The sequence below is a fragment of the Colletotrichum fioriniae genome (genome assembly GCF_027942845.1).
Source record: "Colletotrichum fioriniae strain IMI 355084 chromosome Unknown scaffold_6, whole genome shotgun sequence".
Lineage (NCBI taxonomy): Eukaryota > Fungi > Ascomycota > Sordariomycetes > Glomerellales > Glomerellaceae > Colletotrichum > Colletotrichum fioriniae.
Window position 1 is genome coordinate 1,025,286 of NW_027076842.1, and position 24,908 is coordinate 1,050,193.

Below are 24,908 nucleotides of genomic sequence, written 5' to 3' on the forward strand. Positions count from 1 at the left end.
TCACTCGAACATGACTGGGCATGAGATGACAAGGTTAATCGAGCTTGTTGAGGTACATGCAAAGTTTCCAGGACATGCTACATTAGTACTGCAGGAACGAGGAGTTGCCATAGCAACCTCCACGCGCCCGCTGCAACACTAGACTCAAGATGTACCCAATGTAAACCAACCGATCCGGGAAGGCTTGAAAACAACTGGGCCTTTGAGCGATGCGGCTTCAACCTTCGTAAGGCCTGGGCAAACACAGGATTTGCCTGTACCTTTGCGCATCTCACCTTGGGTTTGGCCTTTCTGATTCTGGTCCCTGTCTTGTTCTTAATCATCCTTCCTCGCCCTCCACCTCTTTCATTCATTCACATGTCTGTGGTAAGTCTGAGGAAAGCCAGACCTTAGACATCTCACTCCAACCACCGGATTCCTCATAAGTTGGCGGCATTCCAGCCGCCTGATCTCTGTTAAAGTCTTGTCCCGCGCATTCCTCTCCTTCTTTTCTCAGAGGACACGCAAGGACGAGACCAACGCCGTGTCGCGACCATGGCTCACCAACCATACCTCTACAATGTCGTCAGCAATAATTCACGTTTTCCAGAGCCAAAGTTCGACCCAAAGGCAGTGACCCGCGCAAGCTGGGAGCCGCAGCCGCGCAAGCCGAAGCCTGATGGGCCTTTGGTTACCTTTAACCGTCATCCCGAGTAAGTACGCTTGGTCTATCTAGAATCTACGGCGAAGACTGTCTTTTTCATTGAGGAACGGGAAAGTTGAACTGATTGCCTTTTCTGTCGTAGTGCTCATCTGGTCCTCAACCATCGATCCAACAACTATGTTGCTCTCGGCCCTAGAACGAAGAGCTGGATCAAGGCGATGCGCATCGCCCAGTTATGCTTGAGGGCCCTAGAATTGGTCGGGGCTGCTGGACTACTTGCCCTGCTTATTCTGCTAGACAATATCGAGACTTTGGCTGGCTGGGTCATGCGTATTACGGTTCGTCCACCGCCCAGGCTGCCTGCTCCAGAATTTGGGGTATCCGAAACTGACTGAACTTCTTCCAGCCGGGTGTGGCCATGGTACACTGCCTCTACGGCATATACCATCTCCAGCGGCCTGCCGGAGGCCGCAGTCCTGCCTCGTCTACTGCCTACCAACTTTTCGCCAGCATCTCTGATCTTGGTGTTATGCCTCTGTACGCCTACGGTGCTCTTACTGTCAACAACAGCGGTGGCACCTGGAAGACGCGCCTTTCCGACCAAAGCCTACTTGACTATTTTCTTCCAGCCGTCTTTTATACCTTTATCGGTGCAGGGGGCTTGCACTTGATCTCTCTCGGCATCTCAATATGGCTTGGTGTCATGTTCCGCAGGATTACCGAACTGCCCCCCGACATGAACCCCTTAGAGGACAACCTCACCTCCCGGGCCAAACACAAGAGAAACAAGTCCAGTATTGCGACCTCCATGAGCGGCGACAGCGAAAAGAGGCTATCCACACCTCTTGAGGATCGTCGTCGATCAGGTGCTCCGTATGAGGATGTATCTCGACCACCTAGCATCCCTTTTCAACGAACCCGCGCCGGCTCAGACGTTTCCAGTTTCAACCACAATTCCGTTGTTGATCTTCCCAGTCGCCAGTACCAAGTTCCTCCAGGAAATCTACAAAACCAGACAGCAGGCGTCAGCGAATACGCTCGCGCGTCTGGGCCTCGGTCCTCATACCGTGGGTCTTACACCGAGGTACCGCTCCACGAGACCAACATCGCAGGATCCCGAACTTCTCTTTCCTCCGCAGTCCCGGCCCCTGGAGGCAAATTCACCGAGACATGGTTTGCGACAGACTCCATGATCTCCCGCACTCAGAAGCGAAACCGCGCAATGGACCAAGCCACGACAGCTGCGAACACGCAGCGACAGGGAACGAGGAACAGCACTTACGAAGCTCTGTCTCAAAGATACAACGTCGCAGATTCCGATTCAGAGCATGACGAGAACGACCTTGCTGGCAGTGACTTTGAGAATGATATCGGCAAGAGCCCTCACCCGAACCCATTGAAGTCCCACCCGACGCCCCCCAAGACCAAGACTCCGTACTACTCGCTCAAGGATACGGCACTGTCGGAAGTAGACCTCAACTCTCGTAGGGTCAGTGGTACCAACGACATTGCCGATCAGAGACCTTCATCGCTCGTCCCTCAACCCTGGCCGCGCAACCGCGACAGCTCTATCCAACCCGAGGCTGATTTCTACTCTAAGCCGTACGGTGAGCTGAAGTCGGCGACTCCTCCAGTCATGATCGGCGGTAACCGTCAAGTGTCATCCGGCAATGACTTTAAAGACAACAAGTACTCGTCGGCTTATGGAAGGCGTAACGTGAGTGGTAAGGTCGCTGAAGAGGGTCTCGCAGGGTCGAAGGGCGCTCAGCAGTATGGCGTGGCGCGGTGATGAGGAGGTTGGTTTCCTTAAGAAGCGAAGGATGCGTTTTGTTTTGGGAGTTTGATACGAGAACACGGGTTGATTTTCACGACGTCCGGTGGCAAGAGACTAGGAGGGCGATATGGACAGCTTTGTTGTATGTAAAGTAAAGTAACGAGAGAAGGCAACTACACTGTGATACCAATACAATAACAAAAGTCACTTTTGGCATGTAAACTATTCAACTGCCCCGGATATGTCTTGAGAAATAACGAACACCGTGAATGATACCACAGGCGAGCAAGCCAGTATGTCACCAAGACCGATTCTTGCGTACCGCAACATCAAATCCAACGTTATGCTTGGACATACTTGGCCCAGTCGACACGAGGCTCGTTTTCCTTCCACCCCATATCATCCCAGGAACCAAGCCCGGTGAGATGCCTCATCGTCGGCCGTCCATGCGGGCAATTCCACGGCTTATCCAACTCACCCATGTGACGGACCAGCTTCTCCATCTGTCGTTGCGCCAGAGCCTTGCCAATCATGACGCTGCTGCGACACGCCCTCATGGCGAACATGGACCGCACTTTGGACGGCCGAGGGGCGCTGCTGACCTCGGTAAGGTGGTGTTCGCTTAGCAGAGATATGAGCTCCTCGAGGTCGGACAGTGTGAATGTTGTCTCGCGGCTGAGGGGTAGCGCGAGGAGCTTACACCTCGCTCCCACGGGCTGGTCGCCCGAGCTGTCTACGCTGACCTTGAAGCCGTTGACGTCCAAGGCCGCGACGTTTTCCATGACAATCTCTTCCTCCAGGGCTGTGAGTTCTAGCTGCTTCGGGTGCACCAATCTCTGAGACTGGACCACCGTTGTGGACTGCAGCCTCTCAAAGTTGTACTTTTCGTCCGACGCATGTTGGTCGATGATGAAGAGCTCATCGTCCCCAACTGCGTCCCCGTCTCCGTCTCTGGCCGCGTGCCGAACTGCGATGATGAAGCCGAGATTGAACTGGCCGACAATGGTCATCTTTGCGAAATCCGACTTTGATATGATCAAGGACAGGGCTGCTTCCGCATCCTCAGCCTTGAGATCCTCGATGCCGGAGGTTTTGGACTGCCGGCCTCGGTGATGGGTGGTGCGCCGTAGCTCTGCCTCCCAAGATTCGATGCGAGACTGCAAATCGTTTGTGTGAATCTTGACATTTTGCCTCTGCTGTAGAGTTGCATCCTTTCGCCTGGTCCCCCCTTTAAGAGCATTCGACCGGGAATCTGCGAACATAGTCTGCGCCGTTGCTTCGTCCTTTAGACTTTCCTCGTTCGCTGTGACCGGCACCGGGGTCTTGTTGCGGCTCGACACGTTTGCATGGGGTAGATGTGTTGGACTTGATAACGCTTCGGGTCTATCGGAAGCAGATTCAAATCCATCGTCCTGACTGGCCATGGCCTCGTCCGCAGGCGCCCTCTCCTCTGAGCTGTCATCGCTTTCCCTACCATCATCTGACTCTGCGCCGGCACCTTCGCTGGGGTTTTCTGACAGATCTGTGCTCGTCCTGGCAAACCCTTTCTGTCTCGCTGCATTGCTCGCAGAGAACATCTGGGTCAGCCTCGAGCCAAAGGAGGACTTCGCCGCAGTTGTGCTCAATGGTGAATGAGCAGCCGTTGAACTCAGCGATGAGGTCGGCTCGTGTCTTGTTCTCTTCGGGGTCGGCTCTACGGAGCTGGTGACGGTACTTTCTCCAATAGACACGGTTGCAACTTCTAGGGCTGACCGCTTAGGTAGCCGTGGAATAGATGAAGACATAAGAGGGTCAACTCTTGGTGTTCTAATAGGTGTCATAGCAGGAATTCGGGCTTGTCTACTTTCGGTGCCATCGTCAGAAGACTGCGAGACATTCTCCTGTGGAGCATCAGCTTCGTGGTCTTGGTGGGCGTCTGAAAGCCGGGCATTGAAGTCGAGAACCTGTCGCGGCGTCTTGAAAGAAGTGGTTTCGGCAGCCTCCGCTGCCACGCCATCCTCTGAGTTGGACGCACCAGGATCAGAATCAGTAGCCGGAGCCTTCTCGCCACTATCTTCGGCGACAGGCTCTTCGGATCCTATCTCCCTTCCCCGTTGCAAAGCACGACTGTCGGCTGCTCGTCCAACCCACCGGCTCATTAAACTCTGGGACTGTAGCTCTGCTGTTGTGAGCTGTTGTGGTTTCCTCTGACGAGGTTTGCGTGGTGGCTTGGTGCGTGAATGGAATTGTTCGTCATCATCCTCAGAGCTAATGTCGTCTTCGTCATTTGGACTCGTCTGCTTCGCCGGGGGTGCTGGTGCTTGGTTCGAAGGTGCATCATCATCGTCACCGTCGTTCTCGAGAACGGGGGTCGCCCTGGCTGCCTGTGTTATTTGTATTGGCTGCTGTGCGGACGGAATGGAGTAGTCTTGGGATTCGAAAAGCGACGACAAGGCCTCCTTCATATTCTCCAACATGCGATTCTGATCATGTAGCATGATTGTCCGTTTATCCGGGCTGACGTTGACATCATACAAGTGCGTATCAAGTTGGATATCAGCCAGTATGAAGGGCGACTGAGAGGCGTTGTAAGCCCTATACACCTCATTGAAGACCTTTGCGAACTGAGGAAGGCCGCACGGTCTGCCATTGACGAAGAACATTTGTCGATCAGGGGTCTGACGGCCCTCTCCGTGGGCCGGACGACTCACGTAACCCTGGACTTGGACCTTTGTGGAAGTTTGCTCGTCTTGATTAGTAGATTTCAGGCCCGGCCTAGCGGTGGGCTCGAACTGAAGGGAGAGATCGAGTCTCACCAGAACCGTCATCGTCTTGGCGCCGAAGATGTTGACCAGATTCTCTCGCGTGGTGGGATTGCCCTTTGTGGAGAAGAGGATTATACGTTTTCCCTTGGTAGGTTGTTGGGAAACGGAAAACTTGACGCCAGTCTGGATACAAGCATACTGGTTCAGCAATGCGATGACCTTGTTCCATTCTCTCTTGACGTTGCGTTGGAGCTCGCGGCGGCGTACAGGAAGGTTGTGAAATAGGTTCCCGACGATGACGTTGGTGCCCTTCTGGGCGGCGACCACATGGATTTCCTTGAGCTTTCCCGATGACTCGAACTCGAGCCTTGTGCCTTTGGGAACATCCTGTGCCATGCAGGTGACAATGCTGAATTGAGACAAGGCACATAAAGATGACAAGGCTTCGCCGCGGAAGCCGAAGGTCTGGAGAGTAGCCAGATCAGAGTAGCTTGCAAGCTTTGAAGTGTAGTGCTTCAAGGCAATCGACTCGTAGTTGTCTGATGAGATTCCCTCGCCATTATCCTGGACCTCTATGGAGTCCAAACCCTGGTTCTTGAAGCGTACATCTGGATGCAGACATCAATGTTAGAGTCTCGCCACAAATCACATGGAAGAGCTCATTCGCCCAATTTACGTACCTATGCTTGTAGCACCGGCGTCGATGCTGTTTTCTACGAGCTCCTTGACGACGGAGCACAGATCAACAATGACTTGACCAGATTGGATCTGGTGAATCTGCGATGGTGTCAGTACAGGACGTGAGTGAGGGTTTGCGGGAAGCTCACTGTGCGGCCCTCGATGGGCTTGATTGTGGCCATGTTCTCTTGATCAATTGAGGTCTGATGCGTGATCCAGTTATTTCTGTACCCGTATCTCCTACTTATCCTCACATGACATTTTGACAAGGTGTTTGGTCGTCGCTTTGTGTATGCGCAACGACATTTCTATGTTACATCCATCGGCAGGTGTCGTGAAGTGCAAAGGTACCTAGGGATTGGGTGGAAGGGTAAGGCAGGTAGACGCGTTGACCGTGCTCAGACGCGTAAAGTGGACGCATACCCACCACAATCAGTCGGTACTACCGTGGTAAGTGCATTACATCAGCAGGTTTTTGGCGCACAGCGACCCGAGAATGAGATACAGCCGTCGGGCGTTTCCCACCTCAGATCTGCCCTTTGACATCTGGTCTTCAAACATCCCAAGGTACCTAATACATTATACTAGGCACAATGGTATGGCGGACATACCGTTCCTTGATAACCGTGGTTGAGAGGAGTATGGGTAGTCGAACGAGAATGTCCCCATCCACATCTTAACAAGCCACTATTAGCAAGCACGGCAAGCCAATAAGGCACGTCGATGCGGGTGTCCGTACTTGTTCTTTGCATGTTGGCAATATCGGCCTTAATAAAGTTAACCATGCCCTAGACCCCGAGGACTCCACGTCCGTCCAGGGTGCCGTGGTTGCGAAACATTTGAAATTAAATCGAAAGGCTTGACTTCACGGAGATGTGAATACTGGAGCGCGGGATCCCCCCGCTAATCTATGCATTTCTGATTCCCGTACGAAGTCGAATTCAAATCCAAGATTCCCATGCTTCCACAGCCTTTCACTGCGCGTTACAAATATCTCCCTGATGCCATCCCACCCTGTCGTGCCTGCCAAGACCGACACTTTAACATGATGTTTTGTTTCTTCGAAATGATGTGTCATCAGGGAGCTGTGGATGGCCAAAAATCAACTCCCCGGTAAGGGCGGAGGAAGGAGAGCACCGGCCAATATCCGCTGCTTGTACTCAGGTATGAGGGAATCTTGAAAGTTAAAAGCGGATCTTCATCCGTACGAACACAGATGGACTTGGACGTGCTTCCGATGGGGAAAACCTTGTTTTGGCACGTGTCATTGTTCGCGTTCGTGACGTCCCTCGGGAGTCCGAATAATCATCTTTAAAAATTGTGTTCACCAGAGGCCGATATCTCGGAGAATTGGAACGGGTAGCATTGCACATTGACGCTGCAGCATAATGCAATTGTTTCATTGGCCCACCTCAACTCACTGCACTGCAACATTGAATTTCACCACACCCCACGCTTAGAGGCTATGGCTATGCTTCAGAGGTTGGCATCGACCTGGATGTGGATAGGACGAGAGCATCTGTGTCGATCCCCTTTTTTGCCAAGTTCTGTAGCTGTTGCGGGTTAAGAAGGCGAAGCCTCAACATTTCAATAGGTCCGAACAACTGTGTGGGCCTTTTTTCCTTTCTTCTTTCGGCAAAGCTTGGCAACAAGGAGCTCGATTGCATTGCTTTGAAGGAAAGTCGTTAATTGCTGACAACTTCGGTGTTAGTAAGATCAATTCGACCGAAGCAGACTGTGTGCCACCATGCGTAGCAGCGCAGCATGGTAAGCTGCAGAACGCATGCACTAGTGCTTCAATTTAGATCACTGGGATGGAGGTTGTTGGGGAGATTGAGCATCTCGATTTCTGTCATCCGTCGAGGGAGTATTCGCTTCCGGGTACGGATATTAAGCAGTCGGTATCGGCAACGTCGGGGAAACCCCAGCAGCACCGCGTACTTCGTACTTAGATCCCGAGAGGTAGCCAACGGTGACGCAGCATGAGCCAACGCGAGACGTGAACGATGGGCAAGCTCAGAGTTGAAAATGTTTGTAGCAGTTAGGTTTGTGCGGGGTGCTACCTAATACATACTGGTAGCCTGTAGGGAAGAAATTTGAACCAACCAGACCAGATATCTTGTTTGTACTCGCTGGAGAAACAACATGAAAACGTTTCACGTCACATCGAAGAAACCGTGGGAGGTCAGGGATGCCCGGCTAACTCGAGAAATCGGGCCAAGGAGGGGGACAGTGAAGAGGAAGGAAGACCTTCTTTGGAAGTACTTGTGATACGGGGGAGAGAAGCCGAAGAATGGCAGGAAGACGGGAAAGACGGGAGGCTGGGAATAAAACTTAGAAGATTAGCGTGCCGAAGCCCGGGAAGCCAACGTTGGTTTCTGAGGTGAGCGAGCTGCAGAGATGATGGAATGTTAGTTTTCCTCATCAGACAATCTTCAAATCCAGGCTCAAGGTAAGCTAAGGTGAAGCAGGCTGGTAGGCTGGCAGGGTAGGCGGGAGTACCTAACCAGTTCTATCTGCTGGCCCGGCGAATCTGGTCGCAGCAATTAGACGCTATTGAAGCACAACATGAGTCGAGCCGGGCGCTTCGGGCATCGAGGACCACGCAGCTTGCCGCGAGAGCCATTTTATTGCTTGTTCTGCAGCGTTTCTTAGCCTTTCTCAGCCATGGCTTCCGCCTCTGCTACGTTTTCATATGGAATTCCTTTGGATGTTTGAACATACCGGCCAAGAAAAAGTTGAGTCGCAGTAGGTTTCACGCCATGTGTCTACCTTGGGTACTACTTGCTGTACACTATACGTTATACTCCAGTACCAGTCAGCGTCTTGTACGAAGTAGAAGGGGCTCACAAAAGAGCAGAGAAAGGAGGCGACGGGGCTGAGACATTGAAAACCCAATTGCATGTGGATCGTCCAATTCCACGTTGCGCTGGACGGACGAGGCGCGAGATGAGCCATAGGGGCTTTGAAAAAGGACCAAATGCTACATGGAGTATCACACAAATGTGTATGTATTGGGAGGTACCTATGGCAAGGGCACGTGGGGAGCGACCCTCAAAAACTTGAGGTACCTACGAATATGTACGTAGGCAACGGGAAGAACAGCGCTCCACGCGGACGTGCCATGAATTGAGGCTGGCGTGCATCATCAGCTGCAAGACAATTAGGTAGTGATCTTGCAGCAGTCTCACCAACTCCGGTCACCCTTATCTTTCTATTCTCGAGAAGGTAGCTTGGCTGCATACTTCACAAGTAATCAAGATACCGTGCTGTCTGGGTAACAATTGTCCTCCAGTCCTGGCTGCACACATCGATGTGCACGTATCTATACCTAAGGTAGCATGAGACTCGTCCATTCGGAAGCTTTGAAAGTTCTTCACCGAGTTCCTCCTACGATAGCTACCTCCAGGATATATGTATTGCCTACAATACTCCGTATCTCACCTTCAGGTACCTATTTGGAAATGAGGAAAGGTGGTACTTCGGCACATGTCCTTGTCGTGGGTATCTTATCTCTCCTTCCATTGTCTGATAGGTCAGTGGTGACGGAACGGGAGACGGACGCGGGACTCGACTCGATTCCGTGGGTCGGGACCACCGTTGTAGCAGCAGCACCCCAGCGGCACCTCAGTGACAGACGCACCGACAGTGGAGGAACCTTCCAAATTCCAGTACCCCTAAGTACCTCTAGCACTCACTAAGGTGGTAGGTAGCAGAGAACCGGACCCGACAATAGCAGTTCGCGCCCAAGGAAAGGCAGGTCGAGGGCACGTTCTTTCCAGGACAAGTCCTTTCCCGTCGTCTCGTCCTGCTGCCACCACAGCCTTCTGCACGTCTCTCTTCCTCGAGACGTCGCTGTCGTCCACACTTTCGTTTTCCTCCGCCTCGCCGCCTTCTCTCACCTGGCCAGGAAAACAACAGGTTCCCCTACGGCTCGATTGAACGACACGCTTCCTTTCTTGGAAGACTCGATCGAGCCCTCTCCACCCATGAAGAGGCGCTCGTCGGGTTCGACCGACGACAGCGACGAACCTCTTGTCGATCCTCCAGTCGTTCAGCAACCCGCCCGAAGTCGCAATTCTGCACCTCTTCCCAAGCAACCCGCGGCCGTTACCGTTGCCGCTGGAGCCGCATCTAGGCCGTCATCCGCAAGGAGTAGACGGTCAAACAACCCCAATTGGAAGCTCGAACATGGCCCGAACGCGAATCCGATTGTCGACAACCACCTCATAACTGCTTTGCCATCGTCACCCCTCTCAGTTCCATCCCTGGCCGCGCCATCGTCAGCCTACCGAAACCATACACAGCTGCCGAACCACAAACTCCACCACCATTCTCAAAGCGTCGCCGACGAATTTCAGCCTACCCTGAACGACGACAAGTATTTCGATAGCGATCACGACGACGGTGAAGGCGACGGCGACGGCCTCCACGACGGCATCGTGGACACTCGGCGAGAAGACCAAACCACCATGACCGCAGAGAAGATGCCCGATGTGCGCTTCGCCGGTCGCCGCTCTCGATTCCGAAGCCCTTGGTCCGTTACCATCTTCACGCTGACTGTCACCGTTCTTGGGATTACTCTGCTATGCGCTATATTGAACTCGTCATGGACTCGCCAGCTCGATGCCAAGGGATGCCGCATGTCGTACATGCGACCTTCCTACATTCGTCTTCGTGACTTCGATACCGAACACACCCGGTTCGCGACCAAATACTCGCTATATCTGTATCGTGAGCAGGGTGTTGACGACGAAAGAAAGGTACGTCTTGCGTCTTGCGCCGGGGCTATGGCAGATCGCTGACACTTCACAGCTGAGAGGCGTTCCCGTACTCTTTATCCCAGGTAATGCCGGAAGCTACAAACAAGTTCGACCCATAGCCGCTGAAGCTGCAAACTACTACCATGAGTCTCTTCAACACGATGAAACTGCTGTCGCGGCCGGCGCTAGGAATCTCGACTTCTTCACAGTTGACTTCAACGAGGACATCACTGCCTTCCACGGGCAGACCATGTTGGACCAGGCCGAGTACTTGAACGAAGCCATCAGGTACATCTTGTCGCTCTACATGGACCCGCGCATGTCAGCTCGAGACCAGGACTTACCAGATCCAACCTCTGTCCTGGTACTCGGTCATTCGATGGGTGGCATCGTCGCGCGCACCATGCTCATCATGCCGAACTACCAGTCCAACTCGATCAACACCATTATTACCATGTCTGCACCACACTCGCGTCCTCCTGTTACTTTCGACGGACAGATTGTCAAGATATACGATGATATCAATGACTACTGGCGTCACGCCTACTCACAGAAATGGGCCAACAACAACCCGTTGTGGCATGTTACTCTTGTCTCAATCGCTGGAGGTGGCTTAGACACTGTCGTTCCGTCCGACTACGCAAGCATCGAGCCGATAATCCCCGAGACACACGGCTTCACTGTCTTCACCACCGGAATTCCAGGTGTTTGGACTAGTATGGATCACCAGGCCATTCTATGGTGCGACCAATTTCGGAAAGTTGTTGCTCGCGCCATGTACGACGTGGTGGATGTTCACAGGTCTTCGCAGACCAAGCCCAGGGCTGAGAGAATGCGGGTTTTCAAGAAGTACTTCCTCACTGGCATGGAGTCGATCGCCGAGCAGACTATGGCAGCTGAGGGGCCAAGCACATTGCTGACACTCGAGGACAACTCAAACGCCATCAAGGCACAAGGCGAACGCCTCGTCTTGCGACAGCTTGGCCACGACCCGAAATTCACAGCTCACCTGCTTCCAGTACCTCCCCAAGGATCTCCAGAAGGAAAACGCTTCACCCTACTGACCGACAGCGCATTGGACAAGCCAGGAGAACATGGAAAGCTCGAGGTCCTGCTTTGCAGCGTTTCCCCCCTGCAGCCTGGACAGTCGACAACGCTGTTCTCAACACACATGGACCTATCAGGCGACAGCACTGGGTCTACTAGGTTGGCCTGCAAGAATGCTGCGACCGACGCTATTCTGCTCCCCCCTTCAACTAGAATGCTCCATCAGCCCTTTGCCTTGGAGAATGAGCCAGTGACAAGGCCGTTCTCGTATCTTCAGTTCGATATCGAGGACATTGCGGACCACCAATTCGTGGCCGTCATAGACAAGGCGGTGAAGCCAAGTCAAAACTTTGTTGTCGCCGAATTCAGCGACCATTCTCAATCACACAGAAGGCGAAACATCAGCCTGCGGCGAATCCTCGCGTTTGGAATGACGCTGCGGCTACCTGCGAACCGTCCCTTGGTTGCCGAGATCAATATCCCCACCATTCAGTCCAGTTTACTGGCGTACAATCTGGAGATAGGCAATCAGGCTTGCGGTTCATCTTCTGGACTGTTCTCACCTCTCATACGGCAACACCTAGCTCAGCCATACGAGTCCAAGTTTTTCGTAAATGCCAGGCATGCGAGCATCAGTCTGCATGGCGTGGCCCCGTTCGTTCCGCCCCCTCTTAGGCACAAGCTTCAAAACGAGCAGGGACTCAGCCTGCAATTTTGGACCGATCCAACCTGCGAATCAGCAATCCAAGTTACGCTGACAGTCGACCCGTTGGGGAGCTTGGGTAAGCTGTACATGCGTTATCGGACTGTATTTGCGGCCTTCCCATTGCTTGTGGTGGCACTCGTGCTTCGCAAGCAGTTCCGGATCTACGACACGACTGGAGCCTTCATATCTTTCTCGGAAAGCTTGGATCTCTGCTTACGGCAGTCGCTGCCGCTGATGTTTCTTTCCTTGACATTCCTCTCCTTGTCAATGACCGGATCGTGGTCATCCGGCCCCGGTGTATTCTGGCACTGGCGCAATACGACTTCGGCGGAAGCCGACTTTCACAGCAACGATCTCCTTACAGGCACCCAGGATCCCTTCTTCTGGTTTCTGATCCCCCTGATCGGAGTCGTCTGTGTAGGGGTGTGCGCCTGTCTTCACTTTGTCACTCTGGCGTTGACTCAGATTCTCGGCATTCTCTACGCTTGGATAGCTCTCCGACCATTCGCAACCGGGCGTGACGAGCGCCGAAGGCCGCAGTTACCCATCTTCGTTGCGTCCTCTCCTCGACGCCGTATGATAACAACTGCCGTCCTGCTATTCCTGGTATCCACGTTTATACCCTATCAATTTGCGTACTTGGTAGCGTGTCTCGTTCAGCTGTTTACTGTCGTCCGTGCTCATCGGATCGCCTCAGAAGTCAAATCTGGACTTACCCAAGATTTTTACCACTACGCCCACTCCATTCTGCTTCTCATGCTCTGGGTTCTTCCTATCAACCTTCCCATTCTGGCAGTGTGGATTCGCAACCTTGCCGTCCACTGGCTCACGCCTTTCTCTTCGCACCATAACGTGCTATCAATTATGCCGTTCATATTGCTCGTGGAGAACTTAACCACCGGTAGGATGGTTCCTAGAGTCACGGGCAGGATGAGATATCTCACAAGCGTGTTACTCTTTGGCACAGCCATCTACGCTGCTGTTTATGGCATTTCCTACGCCTACATGCTGCACTACCTCGTCAATTTGATAGCTGCCTGGCTGGTTGTTGTTCATTCGACTACAGACAATTGGCCGCTCGCTGGGTTTAGTTCAATATTCGACGGTCATCAAGAAGACCGTAAACGTGGCAAAACTCCATGAGGACGAGACTGGCACTCGAATTTCTTCACTTGGTGGAATATCATTGTTCGCGTTGGTTCTGTTCAAGAACTCGGCCTGCGAGAAGAGTAACACCCATTCGCTTTAATCGCTCCGCGCTGTACATACTACAGTCTAAGTTGGCTCGTCGGCGGACGACGTTCAGCTCATACAGGAGTCTTCTTTTTTCTTCATAATAGATGGTCTCGGATATTCCCATCTAGAGCTTGACAGACACTGTCTCGGTAGTACGCTGATACCAGTCTTGCGTGACAATGGTGTCGCTACAATATTCCGTGTTTTTATCACTGTTGGTCCATCTGCATCTTGCATCGGCTGGGAGTTTAGTACGATTCACACGTTTTTGGTTAGAGGAGTCGAGATGAACATATTTTATTCCAAAGGACCGGGCTATGAGGTGTCGGGAGGTATCCTTGGCTTTTCTTCCTCTACCTAATGTCGGCCCGGACACCGTTGCGTTGCAACCAGCGTCCGCCGAAAGGGCGATTCGATGAGGTGGGACAATAATCCCTAGATAGGGGACGGGGTGATGCTCCGCTTCAAACGACATTGTGTAATGTCGCGACGCGGAATTTTTTTTGTTAGTTTGACGTTGGGACACCGTGTCTCCTATTTAATACGTTGGTGGATGAAGTTCTCTTGGGTTTCCCCGTGTAGAGAGGTAGTGCCCAGTAAGGGGCTCCTCTCTCGACAGAAAGGAGTCCGGATGAGGCGTTCGTCGCAAAAGGCGACTATGGTATGGCGCTCACCAGCAATGATGGAAGCTCTCAATACTGAATACGGAGTTTCACCGATCCCATACTGCTTGGTCCCGTGAATGAAGTTGTGTATACGATAGGGATAAAAATGAATTACAATTTCCCATTGATCTCCGCTGTGGTAGCGAGTGTCGATACTCGTGAATCAGAAAAAATTGGATACCTAAAACGCCTTTCCTCTATGAGTTATCTACGGCCGTTGACGTTAAATCTATGTTGAAGACATGACAGCCAGCCGTGTTCGCAGAGACGACTTTGTGTCAAGAATAGTGAGGGACAGTTTTGGACTTCTTTCATCCCCCACCCACACTTTTGGATTCACCTTGAGCAAAGTATCTCAGTCATCCTGCTCCGCCTTCATCTTCTCCTCTTTTGCCCACTTCACTCGCTGGTGACGAATGACCCACAGAGTGAGCACTAATCCAATTGAGCACGCACCCAGTGTCATCAGATACGCTGCACGATAGCAGTCCAGCCCGTCGTGGCAGACGCGCTCGCCATCCGGGCCCACGACGCTGTGCCTGTCGTAGATTCTGCCGTAGAAAATATTGAATACGTTACCAGACACAACGGGCGAGAGCGTCATCAGCCCCCAGTTCTGGCTCAGGCCGTGAATACCAAAGGTTTCGGCCACGATGGAAGGGAAGACTCCGAAGAGGAAACCGTACGCGATGCCAGACAGGCCCGAGACCAGTCCGAGCAGGTGAGGATTCGTGACGTGGAGAGCCATGAGCTGCGCCACGAAGAACACGGCACTGGATGCCACAAGGCACCACACCCGACTGCCGTGAAGGACCTTTACGATGAAGTCGGAGCCAACACCTTTCATAGTCTGAGTCAGCTCTTTGGATGAGTGATAATCTAGTGTCAACATACCGCTTAGGAGTCTGCCTGCGAAGCTGCCAATCGATAGAATGGACACGTGCATCTGCTGCTTCGTGATGAGGTAGGCCTCATCCACGGACTCGTCATAGTGACGCCAAAGGGCCTTTACGTCGTTTCCAATGTTGCTGGCGATTTTGTTAATGACAAAGAATACTCTAGGCTAGCCAGATACTGATACTCACTTGATTGTCATCAAACCGATACCGGTAAGAATGCCCATGATGAGGAAGAATTGCCAAAAATCGATTTCACGTAAAAGAGCCCAGCCACGAATATCTACTCGATGAGAACGATCCAGATCAACACTGCTCTGCACAAAGACATCACCAGGCATAGAAGAGGAGCTCGACACCAGCGAGGACGTCTCGTCGGGCTCATAATCATCGGCTTCGACGGCTTCGATTTGCGCCTCATCAGCCTCGCGAGACGGCGCGGACGATTCGTACTCGGGATGAACCGGCTCGTGGTCGGCGGTGGAGTTGATTGTGGTAGTGGTATTGTTAAGTTTGGGCGACGTACCAGGTTCAACCGGAGCGCTGCGGTGCCCATAGCCGGGTCGGTTGGGTTTGGCCTCTTCTGACGAAGTTCGTCGAAGCTGCTGCGAACCGGAAAGACCATCGCTTGCTGGCAGACTGTGATAGGTGGCATGAGGATAGACGCGTAGGAAGAAGAAACCGAAAAAGGTTAAACCGCAAGTGCCGATGGACAGTAAGGCCAAGAAAGCGCTGGTGTTTCCGGGGAAGAAGAGACTCCCAAACGTCGAAAAGAAGAAGGCACTCAGACCAAAAGCAGCTAGGGGGAAAGCGGTAGCAGTCCCCCTATGATGAGGCCAATTGAGAGCAGACGTCTTGACAGACGCGGCGAAAGCCAAACACCCGCCGAGGCCGGACAAGTATGAAAAGAAGCAGAGAAGCGGCACGGGACCAGCCGCGCGATCGTAGGCGATGTGGAACGGGAAGTATCCGAGGGCGAGCAGGACGGAGCCAATGATGACGGCGGAGCGAGGTCCTTTGTGATCAACGAGCATGCCGACAGGAACTCCCAAAGAGTACATTCCCAGGTTGGCGGAAAGGCCAATGAGGTTCGTTTCGGTCGAGGAGAGCTTCAATCGCTCGGCAAACTGAGGGGACCATGCCGAGTAAACGTACTGTAAAGCAAAGACATATCAGCTCATGATTCACATTGAAAGTGACCGTAGGTCTGGCAGGGATGTGTTCCGATCGCGCCAACTCACGTTGGTACCGCATGCTAGAGAAATGACCGTGGCTGCGACGCTGGCAACCAGCCGCGCGCGGTGCAGCTCTTTCTCCCGTGGACCTGACATTGCTTCTGTAGACTGGGCGACGATGAAATGTTGATCTCAAGATATCATGCTTTGGCCGGTTGGCGGCGGAAGGAGAATTGCTCGTCAGCGAGGGACGGCAGCGATTATCGGCACCGATGAAGGCCAAGTGTCGGAGAGAGAGAGGGGTGCTGTTTGCGACGGTCAGGGGTTATGGTAAGTGTTTTGGTGTTTTAGTGTACTATCGTGCGACATGAAGACTTGAGCGTCGTCTAAAGACTACAGAGACCGGAATGGTAGGAAGGAGGCAGAGTGAAGTAGGGGAAAGAGGAAAGATGGAGGTTGTCGAGGGGCAGCGGGAAGCTTCGTTGAGTCGGAAAACGAAACGGGAACGATGCCGGATCGGATCCCTTATCTACGGGCGGGAATCACGAATCCATTCTTTTGGGGCCGCGCATGCACTTCAACTGGGAAGGTAATGGGAAATAAGGTAGGGATTTGGAGCCCTGGGGGATCCCCCTGAAAGCTAAGCTACGATGCCGTAAGATGCCGTAAGTGCCCTGCCGAAAGGACAAATACACTACGTAACGAGTACCAATGACGCTGTGCGTATTACATATTGGCTACGTAAAGGGTCTCGTACCCGGTACTTATGTCCTCCTCGGCACCTTGGCCTATCGCTGGAGTGCGCCGCGTTTCTGTTTCCTTAACTTCCTTTCAGACTCGGCAGGGAAGGGTGGTGGCGCGTGCATGTGTCAACTGCACGGCTGGAATATGGAAACCCATGCGCCGTCGCCCTTCATCATGCCTGCTCACTTGAATTAACAAATATATCACCTACCGGTATGTGTGTGCCTGGTCAGTCGGGCTGAATGTCTCAATGGGTTGTGTGTGAATGTCGCCAACTTCGTATAAGTCAGCCGAACATAGTCGGCTAATCTTGCTCGGCGCTGGAATAGTTCGCGCGACATATGGGGAACGCTCAGTCACTTGATCCCTTTATAAGACATCATAGACGCTACGCTAATAGACAATACAGTTCTCGTGAGTATAATTTCGCCTTCCACCAGTCTGAGACCTGCAGCAGTGGAAGCCACTGCGGGTAAATCCACGAGGTCGGTTCGAAATCAGCAAGTGACTAAAGAGTCTAGTTGCCATTTTGATTGTCGAGATTCTCAAAGTCAAGAACAACGAGGGGTATTTCACGCAGGACTCTTGAAGTGCATGAGTGGGACAAGATAGATGTCCGTTTTGCGCAACACTGACTTGCACCATATACAACGAATCAGACTCCAAGTGTGGATTCCACCGATGGAGATTGCCGCACGCAATACAGCACGACCACGTCGAACTAAGCAACTCCGCTCCCTCACGACAGGCTATCTGCAATATCACAGGATTGCCTCCATTCTGTTTGGGAGTCTTGTCTCCATTCCATTGACCATGGTACACTCGGGTGAATGTGATAAGCGGTTCAGTCTGAGGAATTTCCCGGATCGCGAATCAAAGGTAGAATCTAGGTACGCAAGTGTACTGGTAAGACGAGATAGTTTCTGGTTGAAGCAGAAAATCATGGATTGAGACGATGGGCGAGCTGGTTTTCAAACAAGAAGCTTGCGTTTAAGGCTGGTTGGAGAACGAACAATGGATGATAGGGTAGCGCTAGCCAGCGCCTTCTCAAATGCCCGCGTCGGGATCGGCGCGATAAGGTAACTGAGGTTGAGCAGGAAAGGCAGGTGTAAGTAGCTTCACTTCACTCGGTGCCAAGTAAGGTAGGCGAAAGATGTCGGGAATCGGTGCAGAATTGCCGATAGTGGATGGCCGACTTCGGCGGAGAGTTCTGGAATCCGGGGCTCGGATCCGGGTGGGGAGCCACAGTAGGGACTACGTAATCTCACGTGTGCCCCAGCCTCCACCAGAGGGACCCACCATCTGTGGCTCGTCACCTAAGTCCGGCCTTCAAGGTACCTCTCTACCTGATCCATACTGCGCCGCGCCGACGCAAGGCATCTCGCAAAGACATCACCAACGCGACTCCTCCTCCATCTTTCCAACGCGACCTCGCCGAACCGACATTCACACCTTTTTGATTGATTGTACATATAGAAGGAAACCGGCGCCATGGGTGCTTTGCTTTCCTTGCCGCTGATGGCGGTGCCGAGCATGGGCACGGTACGACGAATCCCCTCCGATTCCTTACTCTACGGCTTGTAGAGCCTGTCTTCACATCACAAGCTAACGCCTGACAGCTCATCGGCTTCGCTGCCAGTTGCTGCGGTGCGGCAACTTGCTCTGCAGTCTGCAGCGCCTGTGGGAAGTGCGGCAACAGGTAATTCTTCACCCAGCCCGTGAACACACCACTCTCGGTACTGACTTCCATTGTAGTGTCGCCACCCGTATCGGCTACGCAGTCATGCTCCTCGTTAACTCGATCCTGTCCTGGATCATGCTCACCCCGTGGGCTATTAAAAAGCTGGAACACCTTATGCTCGACTACGTCAAGATTGACTGTCCCAACGGCCAATGCTACGGGTGGATGGCCGTCCACCGCTTCAACTTCGCTCTCGGTCTCTTCCACCTTATCCTCGCCGGGCTTCTGTTCGGCGTGACATCTTCCAAGAACCCTCGCGCCGCTATTCAAAATGGCTACTGGGGGCCCAAAGTCATCGTGTGGCTCGCCTTCATTGTTCTCTCCTTCCTGATTCCCGACGAGTTCTTCCAGTTCTACGGCGCCTACATTGCCCGGTTTGGTGGCATGTTGTTCCTGATCCTCGGCCTTATCTTGCTTGTTGATCTCGCCCATAACTGGGCCGAGTATTGTCTCGAGCAGATCGAGGAAACCGACTCCAAGGTTTGGCGGACAGTTCTCATCGGCTCCACGTTGGGCATGTATCTTGCTTCCCTCGCTATGACCATCGTCCAGTACATCTTCTTCGCCGGATCCGGTTGCTCCATGAACCAAGCGGCAATTACGATCAACCTCCTGCTGTGGATTGGGATCTCTTTCATCTCAGTCCATCCCACCATCCAGGAATACAACCCCAAGGCCGGTCTCGCCCAGGGTGCCATGGTTGCCGTATACTGCACCTACCTCACCATGTCCGCTGTTTCGATGGAGCCCGATGATAAACAGTGCAACCCTTTGATTCGCGCTCAGGGAACCCGCACCACATCGGTTGTTATTGGCGCCGTCGTGACCATGCTCACCATTGCATACACTACGACACGGGCGGCGACTCAGAGCCTTGGACTTGGTTCTTCCGGCGGCATCCGTCTACCTGAGGAAGATGAGCACGATCTCGTCACTCACCAACCCAGCGCTCAAAAACAAATGCGGGCGGAGGCATTGCGTCGTGCCGTCGAGGAGGGAAGCTTGCCGGCGGACGCCCTCTTATCCGACGATGAGAGCGAGGCTGGCGGCAGTCGCGTCCACGGTGACGATGAGCGCTCACAGACGCAGTACAGCTACACCGTTTTCCACATCATCTTCTTCTTGGCCACGGCATGGATCGCGACGTTGTTGACCCAGAGCTACGACGACCAAAATGCCGATGGCAACTTCGCTCCTGTCGGCCGATCGTACTGGGCCAGTTGGGTGAAGATTGTGAGCGCTTGGGTCTGCTACGCCATGTATGCTTGGACGTTGGTGGCTCCAGTCGTCCTCCCGGACCGCTTCGACTTTTCCTAGATATTTGTATAAATAGCATTGTATGGTTTCTCAGCCTTGACAGAGCGGATCGTTTTTGGGAAGCATAGTTTAGGAGGCAATAGTGAAGAGTTAGTTGAATGGCATTGTATTATCCCCATAGTTTATTCATGCTCCGATCGTAAAATGCTGTCGACACATGGAACGGAGTGAGAGCACATGATGCCCCATCTGGTCAACTGGACGCATTTGCTGTCAAAATTTGCGGGATGTCAAGGTGCAACAAAGGAACGATCCTATTCTTGGGTAGATTAGGACGACACAATGTAGTCGAATTCTCTAAGCTATTCACACTTTTCGTTGGCCCCCTTTTCTTTTTTGATTTTCCAACGCATATCGAGCGTACTGAGCCCAAACGCCGTTGTATTTCGAAAGTGGATTTTCTTCCACTCACTCACTACGCGTGCGGTTGACTCCCCTTAGACCCAATCACCTCAGGCTTGGGGAGTCGAGTTCCCGCCTCCACGAAAGATCCTTCAAGCCTGCTGGACAGCCTCGGTCGCGTGGAATCCGTCCAGGGTCACATTGACCGCGCCGGCCTGAACAAGCTACGAGAAAAGTCAGTATGTATGTCTCAAGGGGGGGGGGGGGGGGGGGGGGGTTAGTTGACGGCACTTACAGCTCGCGAGAGGTCTTCAATCAAGTCCGTAGCGTCCTCAATGCCCACGCACAAGCGGATGAGGTCTTCCGGCATCTGCCTCTCCTTCCGGGTCTTGGCGTCGATGCTGGCGTGGCTCATCTGGCAGGGCATGCTAATCAGACTGTTGACACAGCCGAAGCTGACGCTGATACTATACAGCTTAGCGGCTTCGACAATTCTTTCCGAAAGTGCCGCGTCGCCGGTCTCGAACGACAAAACGGCACCCGCACCTCGTGCCATAGACCAGTGCAGGTCGTACTGGGGGTGCGACTTGAGTCCCGGGTATCGAACCTTGAAACCATGAGACTCGAGGAACTCGGCAATCCGCTGAGCGTTGGCCTGCTGCTTCTCCATGCGGATGGCGAGTGTCTTGATGCCTCTCATAAGCAAGAAAGAGTCATTGGGCGACAGACCACATCCAGTGGAGTTGATGGTGAAGTACAGCTTGTTGCCAATCTCGGTATCGTTTACACCAATTACGCCAGCCATGATGTCGTGGTGTCCGGACAAGTACTTTGTTCCGGACTCGTAGACGATGTCTGCACCAATGTCCAGTGGGTTCAGGAGCATGGGCGAGAGCATGGTGTTGTCCACGACAACCAAAGCCTTGTCGTTGGCCTCGTGAACAAGCTTAGCAATGGAGGGGATGTCAACGACCTTGATGAGAGGGTTCGTCGGCGTCTCCAGCAGGACCATGGCCGTTTTTTCAGAGATGACAGGACGAATGTTCTCCACATTGGTAGTGTCGACATGGTGAACGACAATACCCTGGTTAGAAGCCAAGTACGTGAGAAGGCGGTTGGTGCCTCCGTACAAGTCATCGCCGGTGATCACCTCATCGCCGGGGCGCAACAAGCGGGAGATAACATCCAAGGCACCCATGCCGGAGCCGACAGCCAAAGCCCTCGTGGCATTCATGATCTTGGCCAGGTGGCGCTCAAGGTGAGTGCGAGTCGGGTTGCCGGACCTGGTGTAGTCGTACTCCCCACCGCCAGTGGCACTGGTCTGCTTGAAGGTGGCGGACTGGTAGATGGGGATGCTGGACGCGCCATACTGGTCGTTGCTGTCAGTGTAGACCAGCTCCGTGGCGAGAGCATAGCGACGACGACCGTTGCGAGGGCTAGACGGCGCGGGAGAAGGAGGCAGATCGTGTCCGTCAAGGTCCACCCGCTTGAGGGGATCGCTAGACTTGGAAGCCGTTCCGTTGTTAGGCGGTGTAGACATGGTGAGACAAAGCGTGGGTAATAATGGCGGGGTAGCACTAGTATCAAAGAGCTGCCGGCTTATCTGGTTGACAGCGGCAATTGAACGAGTTTTTCTCGGGTTGATCGATTCGACGAATGGATCTTGGCCAGATGATGCCTGAATGTCGTCGCACTTGATGTTCGAGAGGGACGTGAGGACGAAGGACGGATAGGAAGGTCCGGGAGGCGTTCGGGATCGAGTACAGTACTACCGCTGGTCTCCTTCAAGAGCCAGACTTGTCGCCGCGGACAGACTGAATTGCTCAGCAAGTCAATTGTCCAAACGCAGCACCGGCGTACTCGATTGAAAAGCAGAGGTAATTGACGAAAAGGTTGAGAGAGCTGATAGGAGCTTGCAGGTGTGTACAGGAGAAGTTTTACAGGGACGTTAAGTGAGGGCCGACGGCGGGCTTTTGGGGGACGGAGCGTGTGACTCCAACGGCACTGGACAACCAAAGGTGTGGGCCCTTACTGATGACGTGATTTGTCGGTGTGCGCAGCGTGCCCCGAAAGTCGGCGATGGCGGGGCGGCATGAACCCTGGAAACGGCGGGGGGGACACGGTAGTGGTCCGAGCGGAATGTTGGCCGGGGAAAAGGCGCAGCGTTGGATTGGCACACTGGCGGCTGCCCTGGCGCTCCTGGATGGCAACAATCAAGGTCGGCGCATCATGCTTGACACATCTGACTACCGTCTGTACCTGACTTTGCTCTGGTGCCGCGTGCCTGTGTACCTGGCCTAGTTGTCACCTTAGGGCTATGGCGTCTTCTCAACAATACTGAGGTAATAGACGATTTGAATCAGACGTCGTTGCAGCCTTGGTGTACAGAGGAGGGAACCTCGGGCGTAAAATGATGGTATTTCGGCATCCGTTTCCTCCCTGTATCGGTACATTTATTTGTACAAACGTCTCATTTTAGCATGAAATGCGCGGATTGCCCACCGCAGGCAATCTTATTGTATGGATGTCCCCGACATATCTAGTAAAAGAGCACAACCGTTTTAAAGTAGACCTCTGTCGCGTCCTTCATTCCCTTTCATACAAGCCAAGTACCTGGCCAATTCAACCCAGTTCTTCGACAATATCTTCGTACTCATCTGCCGATGATCTCGACGCCTTGGAATGTTTCGCATGGTTCTCCATCAGAATTTGACCTCCACCCTTGCGGCCAAAGAAGTCCTCTGTCCGGATACCTCTGAAGTTCTCTGGTGTGATGCTCGACATGGAGTTTCCGCTTGCCCGATGCTCTCGCATGTATTCACGGACCGGTGCCATAGCAGCATCACGGCATGCTTCTTTGATGTCGCTGCCCGACATGCCAGCTGTGACTTTGGTGATGTACTCCACACTAAACTCAGGGTCTGTTTTTGTGTCCTTGAGAATGAGCTGCAAGATCCGTTGTCGCTGCTCCTTGCCAGGAAGAGACACCGGGAATTTTTTGGGCATTCGCCTAAGAATAGCCTCATCAATATCATGTATCCTGTTCGTGGCACCGAGAACAACGATCCTCGCTGGCATGCCTGAAGAATTTGACGACGTCAGTCCGTCCCATAGGGTCATGAACCTAAATTGTCAGTGACAGAGTACTATGGGAAATTCGAGTGTCAAAACTCACTCAGCCTTGACCATTCCGCTGGCCTCATGCTCGCCGCTCCTTCTTGTGCCCAAGACCGCATCGATCTCATCAATGAAGATGATGGCGGGCTGCATCTTGCGAGCCAACGAGAAAACAGCTCGCACCAGCTTGTTTGAATCACCATACCACTTTTCTGTCACTGTCGAAATATGGAGGTTGATGAAGGAAGCACCACTCTCGTGAGCGACTGCCTTGGCCAGCATAGTTTTACCGCACCCTGGAGGGCCATAGAGTAGCACGCCAGAGGGTGCAGATAGCAGCGGCGCCGCGTGGGAATACAAGTGCGGCATAGTCAACGGGTAGATGACGGATTCCTTGAGTTCATCAATGATGTCCTCCAAGCCACCAATATCTATTAAACGCCATTAGCAAAGTTCCTGTTGCTGGTTCGTCCGTCTTTTCGGCAGGGCACTTACCAGCGAAGCCGATTGGTATATCCTCTGGAGCCACCATCTCAAGCGCAATGAGGTTCTCATATTCATTCAACACCAACTCTTCCGGCTTAGGCCCGCGACGAGAAACGCTGCTGTCATCTGATGGTTCTTCGCCAGGTTTCCCCGAATTCTTGCCTTTGCGCAAGCGCTCTAGATGAGCCTTGGCCTGTAGCCGGGCTTGCTCGTGTTTCTCTCGATCGGGGTCGGCGAGGGTATTCGTGAGGGAAGAAAGGAAATTTCTTGCAAGGTAAACGCCGGTTGCCATCTGGAGCGCGGTTATGATTCAGTTTTTGACATGTGCCCTTGATGATCTTGTCTACCCACCATACCAGCAACCAAGAGTAAGTCGAGGGCAAAATCGCCCAGGCCCTTCTTTCGATCACCCATACCAAGAAGCTTTCCGACGGAACCCAGCCAACGGTCGAGGTCGCCCGTCATCAGTGTTGGCGCTGCGGCAGAGGGCCGACACGGTACGATCGACACAGACTAGTTCGGGAATCCTCGGTGGTTTGTTGACGTGTGTTGATATGGGTTCTACGGCAAGTATCGTAGTGCTCGTGAGCAGGAAGGAATCCTCTCCCTGTCGCGCTGGGAAAAGAAATTCGTCCGGTGGTTCGGTAGGAGCGTGTCCAAGTGACGGGATGGAGTATTACAGCCGGCAACGAGATAGACGTGTCCAGCACCCCAGAGAATTGATTCGAGCCGACAACGCCACCCGCGGTTCAGAAGGGTGGCCAGTAAAATCTTCAAGCCACACTGTCCACGGCAGGGGAGCGCACCGCCACATGCGAAGCGGCAGTGGTGCGC

At 53.1% G+C, this 24,908-nt stretch overlaps 7 protein-coding genes across 7 annotated transcripts; 3 read left to right on the top strand and 4 right to left on the bottom strand.

The window, feature by feature from the left end:
* Positions 1-534: 534 nt before the first annotated feature.
* On the top strand, positions 535-2,432 carry N0V96_005714 (uncharacterized protein; the record flags this gene model as incomplete). Its single annotated transcript, XM_053189667.1, has 3 exons — positions 535-692; positions 786-981; positions 1,050-2,432. The coding sequence occupies 3 exons, from the start codon at positions 535-537 to the stop codon at positions 2,430-2,432; spliced, it is 1,737 nt and encodes a 578-aa protein (XP_053053120.1).
* Positions 2,433-2,758: 326 nt separating this feature from the next.
* On the bottom strand, positions 2,759-6,021 carry PMS1 (ATP-binding mismatch repair protein; the record flags this gene model as incomplete). The annotated part of the gene is made up of 3 exons (XM_053189666.2): positions 2,759-5,769; positions 5,842-5,938; positions 5,989-6,021. The coding sequence occupies 3 exons, from the start codon at positions 6,019-6,021 to the stop codon at positions 2,759-2,761; spliced, it is 3,141 nt and encodes a 1,046-aa protein (XP_053053119.1).
* Positions 6,022-9,828: 3,807 nt separating this feature from the next.
* Positions 9,829-13,498, top strand: BST1 (GPI inositol deacylase; the record flags this gene model as incomplete). Its single annotated transcript, XM_065757478.1, has 2 exons — positions 9,829-10,602; positions 10,655-13,498. 2 exons carry the CDS (start codon positions 9,829-9,831, stop codon positions 13,496-13,498), a joined length of 3,618 nt encoding a protein of 1,205 aa, XP_065613821.1.
* Positions 13,499-14,611: 1,113 nt separating this feature from the next.
* On the bottom strand, positions 14,612-16,483 carry N0V96_005717 (uncharacterized protein; the record flags this gene model as incomplete). The annotated part of the gene is made up of 4 exons (XM_065757479.1): positions 14,612-15,096; positions 15,151-15,284; positions 15,342-16,306; positions 16,394-16,483. The coding sequence occupies 4 exons, from the start codon at positions 16,481-16,483 to the stop codon at positions 14,612-14,614; spliced, it is 1,674 nt and encodes a 557-aa protein (XP_065613822.1).
* A 2,079-nt stretch (positions 16,484-18,562) lies between these two features.
* Positions 18,563-20,129, top strand: TMS1 (Membrane protein tms1; the record flags this gene model as incomplete). The annotated part of the gene is made up of 3 exons (XM_053189663.1): positions 18,563-18,613; positions 18,691-18,770; positions 18,827-20,129. The coding sequence occupies 3 exons, from the start codon at positions 18,563-18,565 to the stop codon at positions 20,127-20,129; spliced, it is 1,434 nt and encodes a 477-aa protein (XP_053053116.1).
* Positions 20,130-20,623: 494 nt separating this feature from the next.
* STR3 (cystathionine beta-lyase) lies at positions 20,624-22,011 on the bottom strand (the record flags this gene model as incomplete). Its single annotated transcript, XM_053189662.1, has 2 exons — positions 20,624-20,695; positions 20,767-22,011. 2 exons carry the CDS (start codon positions 22,009-22,011, stop codon positions 20,624-20,626), a joined length of 1,317 nt encoding a protein of 438 aa, XP_053053115.1.
* Positions 22,012-23,093: 1,082 nt separating this feature from the next.
* Positions 23,094-24,539, bottom strand: MSP1 (mitochondrial dynamin GTPase Msp1; the record flags this gene model as incomplete). The annotated part of the gene is made up of 4 exons (XM_053189661.1): positions 23,094-23,595; positions 23,647-24,019; positions 24,084-24,366; positions 24,426-24,539. The coding sequence occupies 4 exons, from the start codon at positions 24,537-24,539 to the stop codon at positions 23,094-23,096; spliced, it is 1,272 nt and encodes a 423-aa protein (XP_053053114.1).
* Positions 24,540-24,908: the final 369 nt, after the last annotated feature.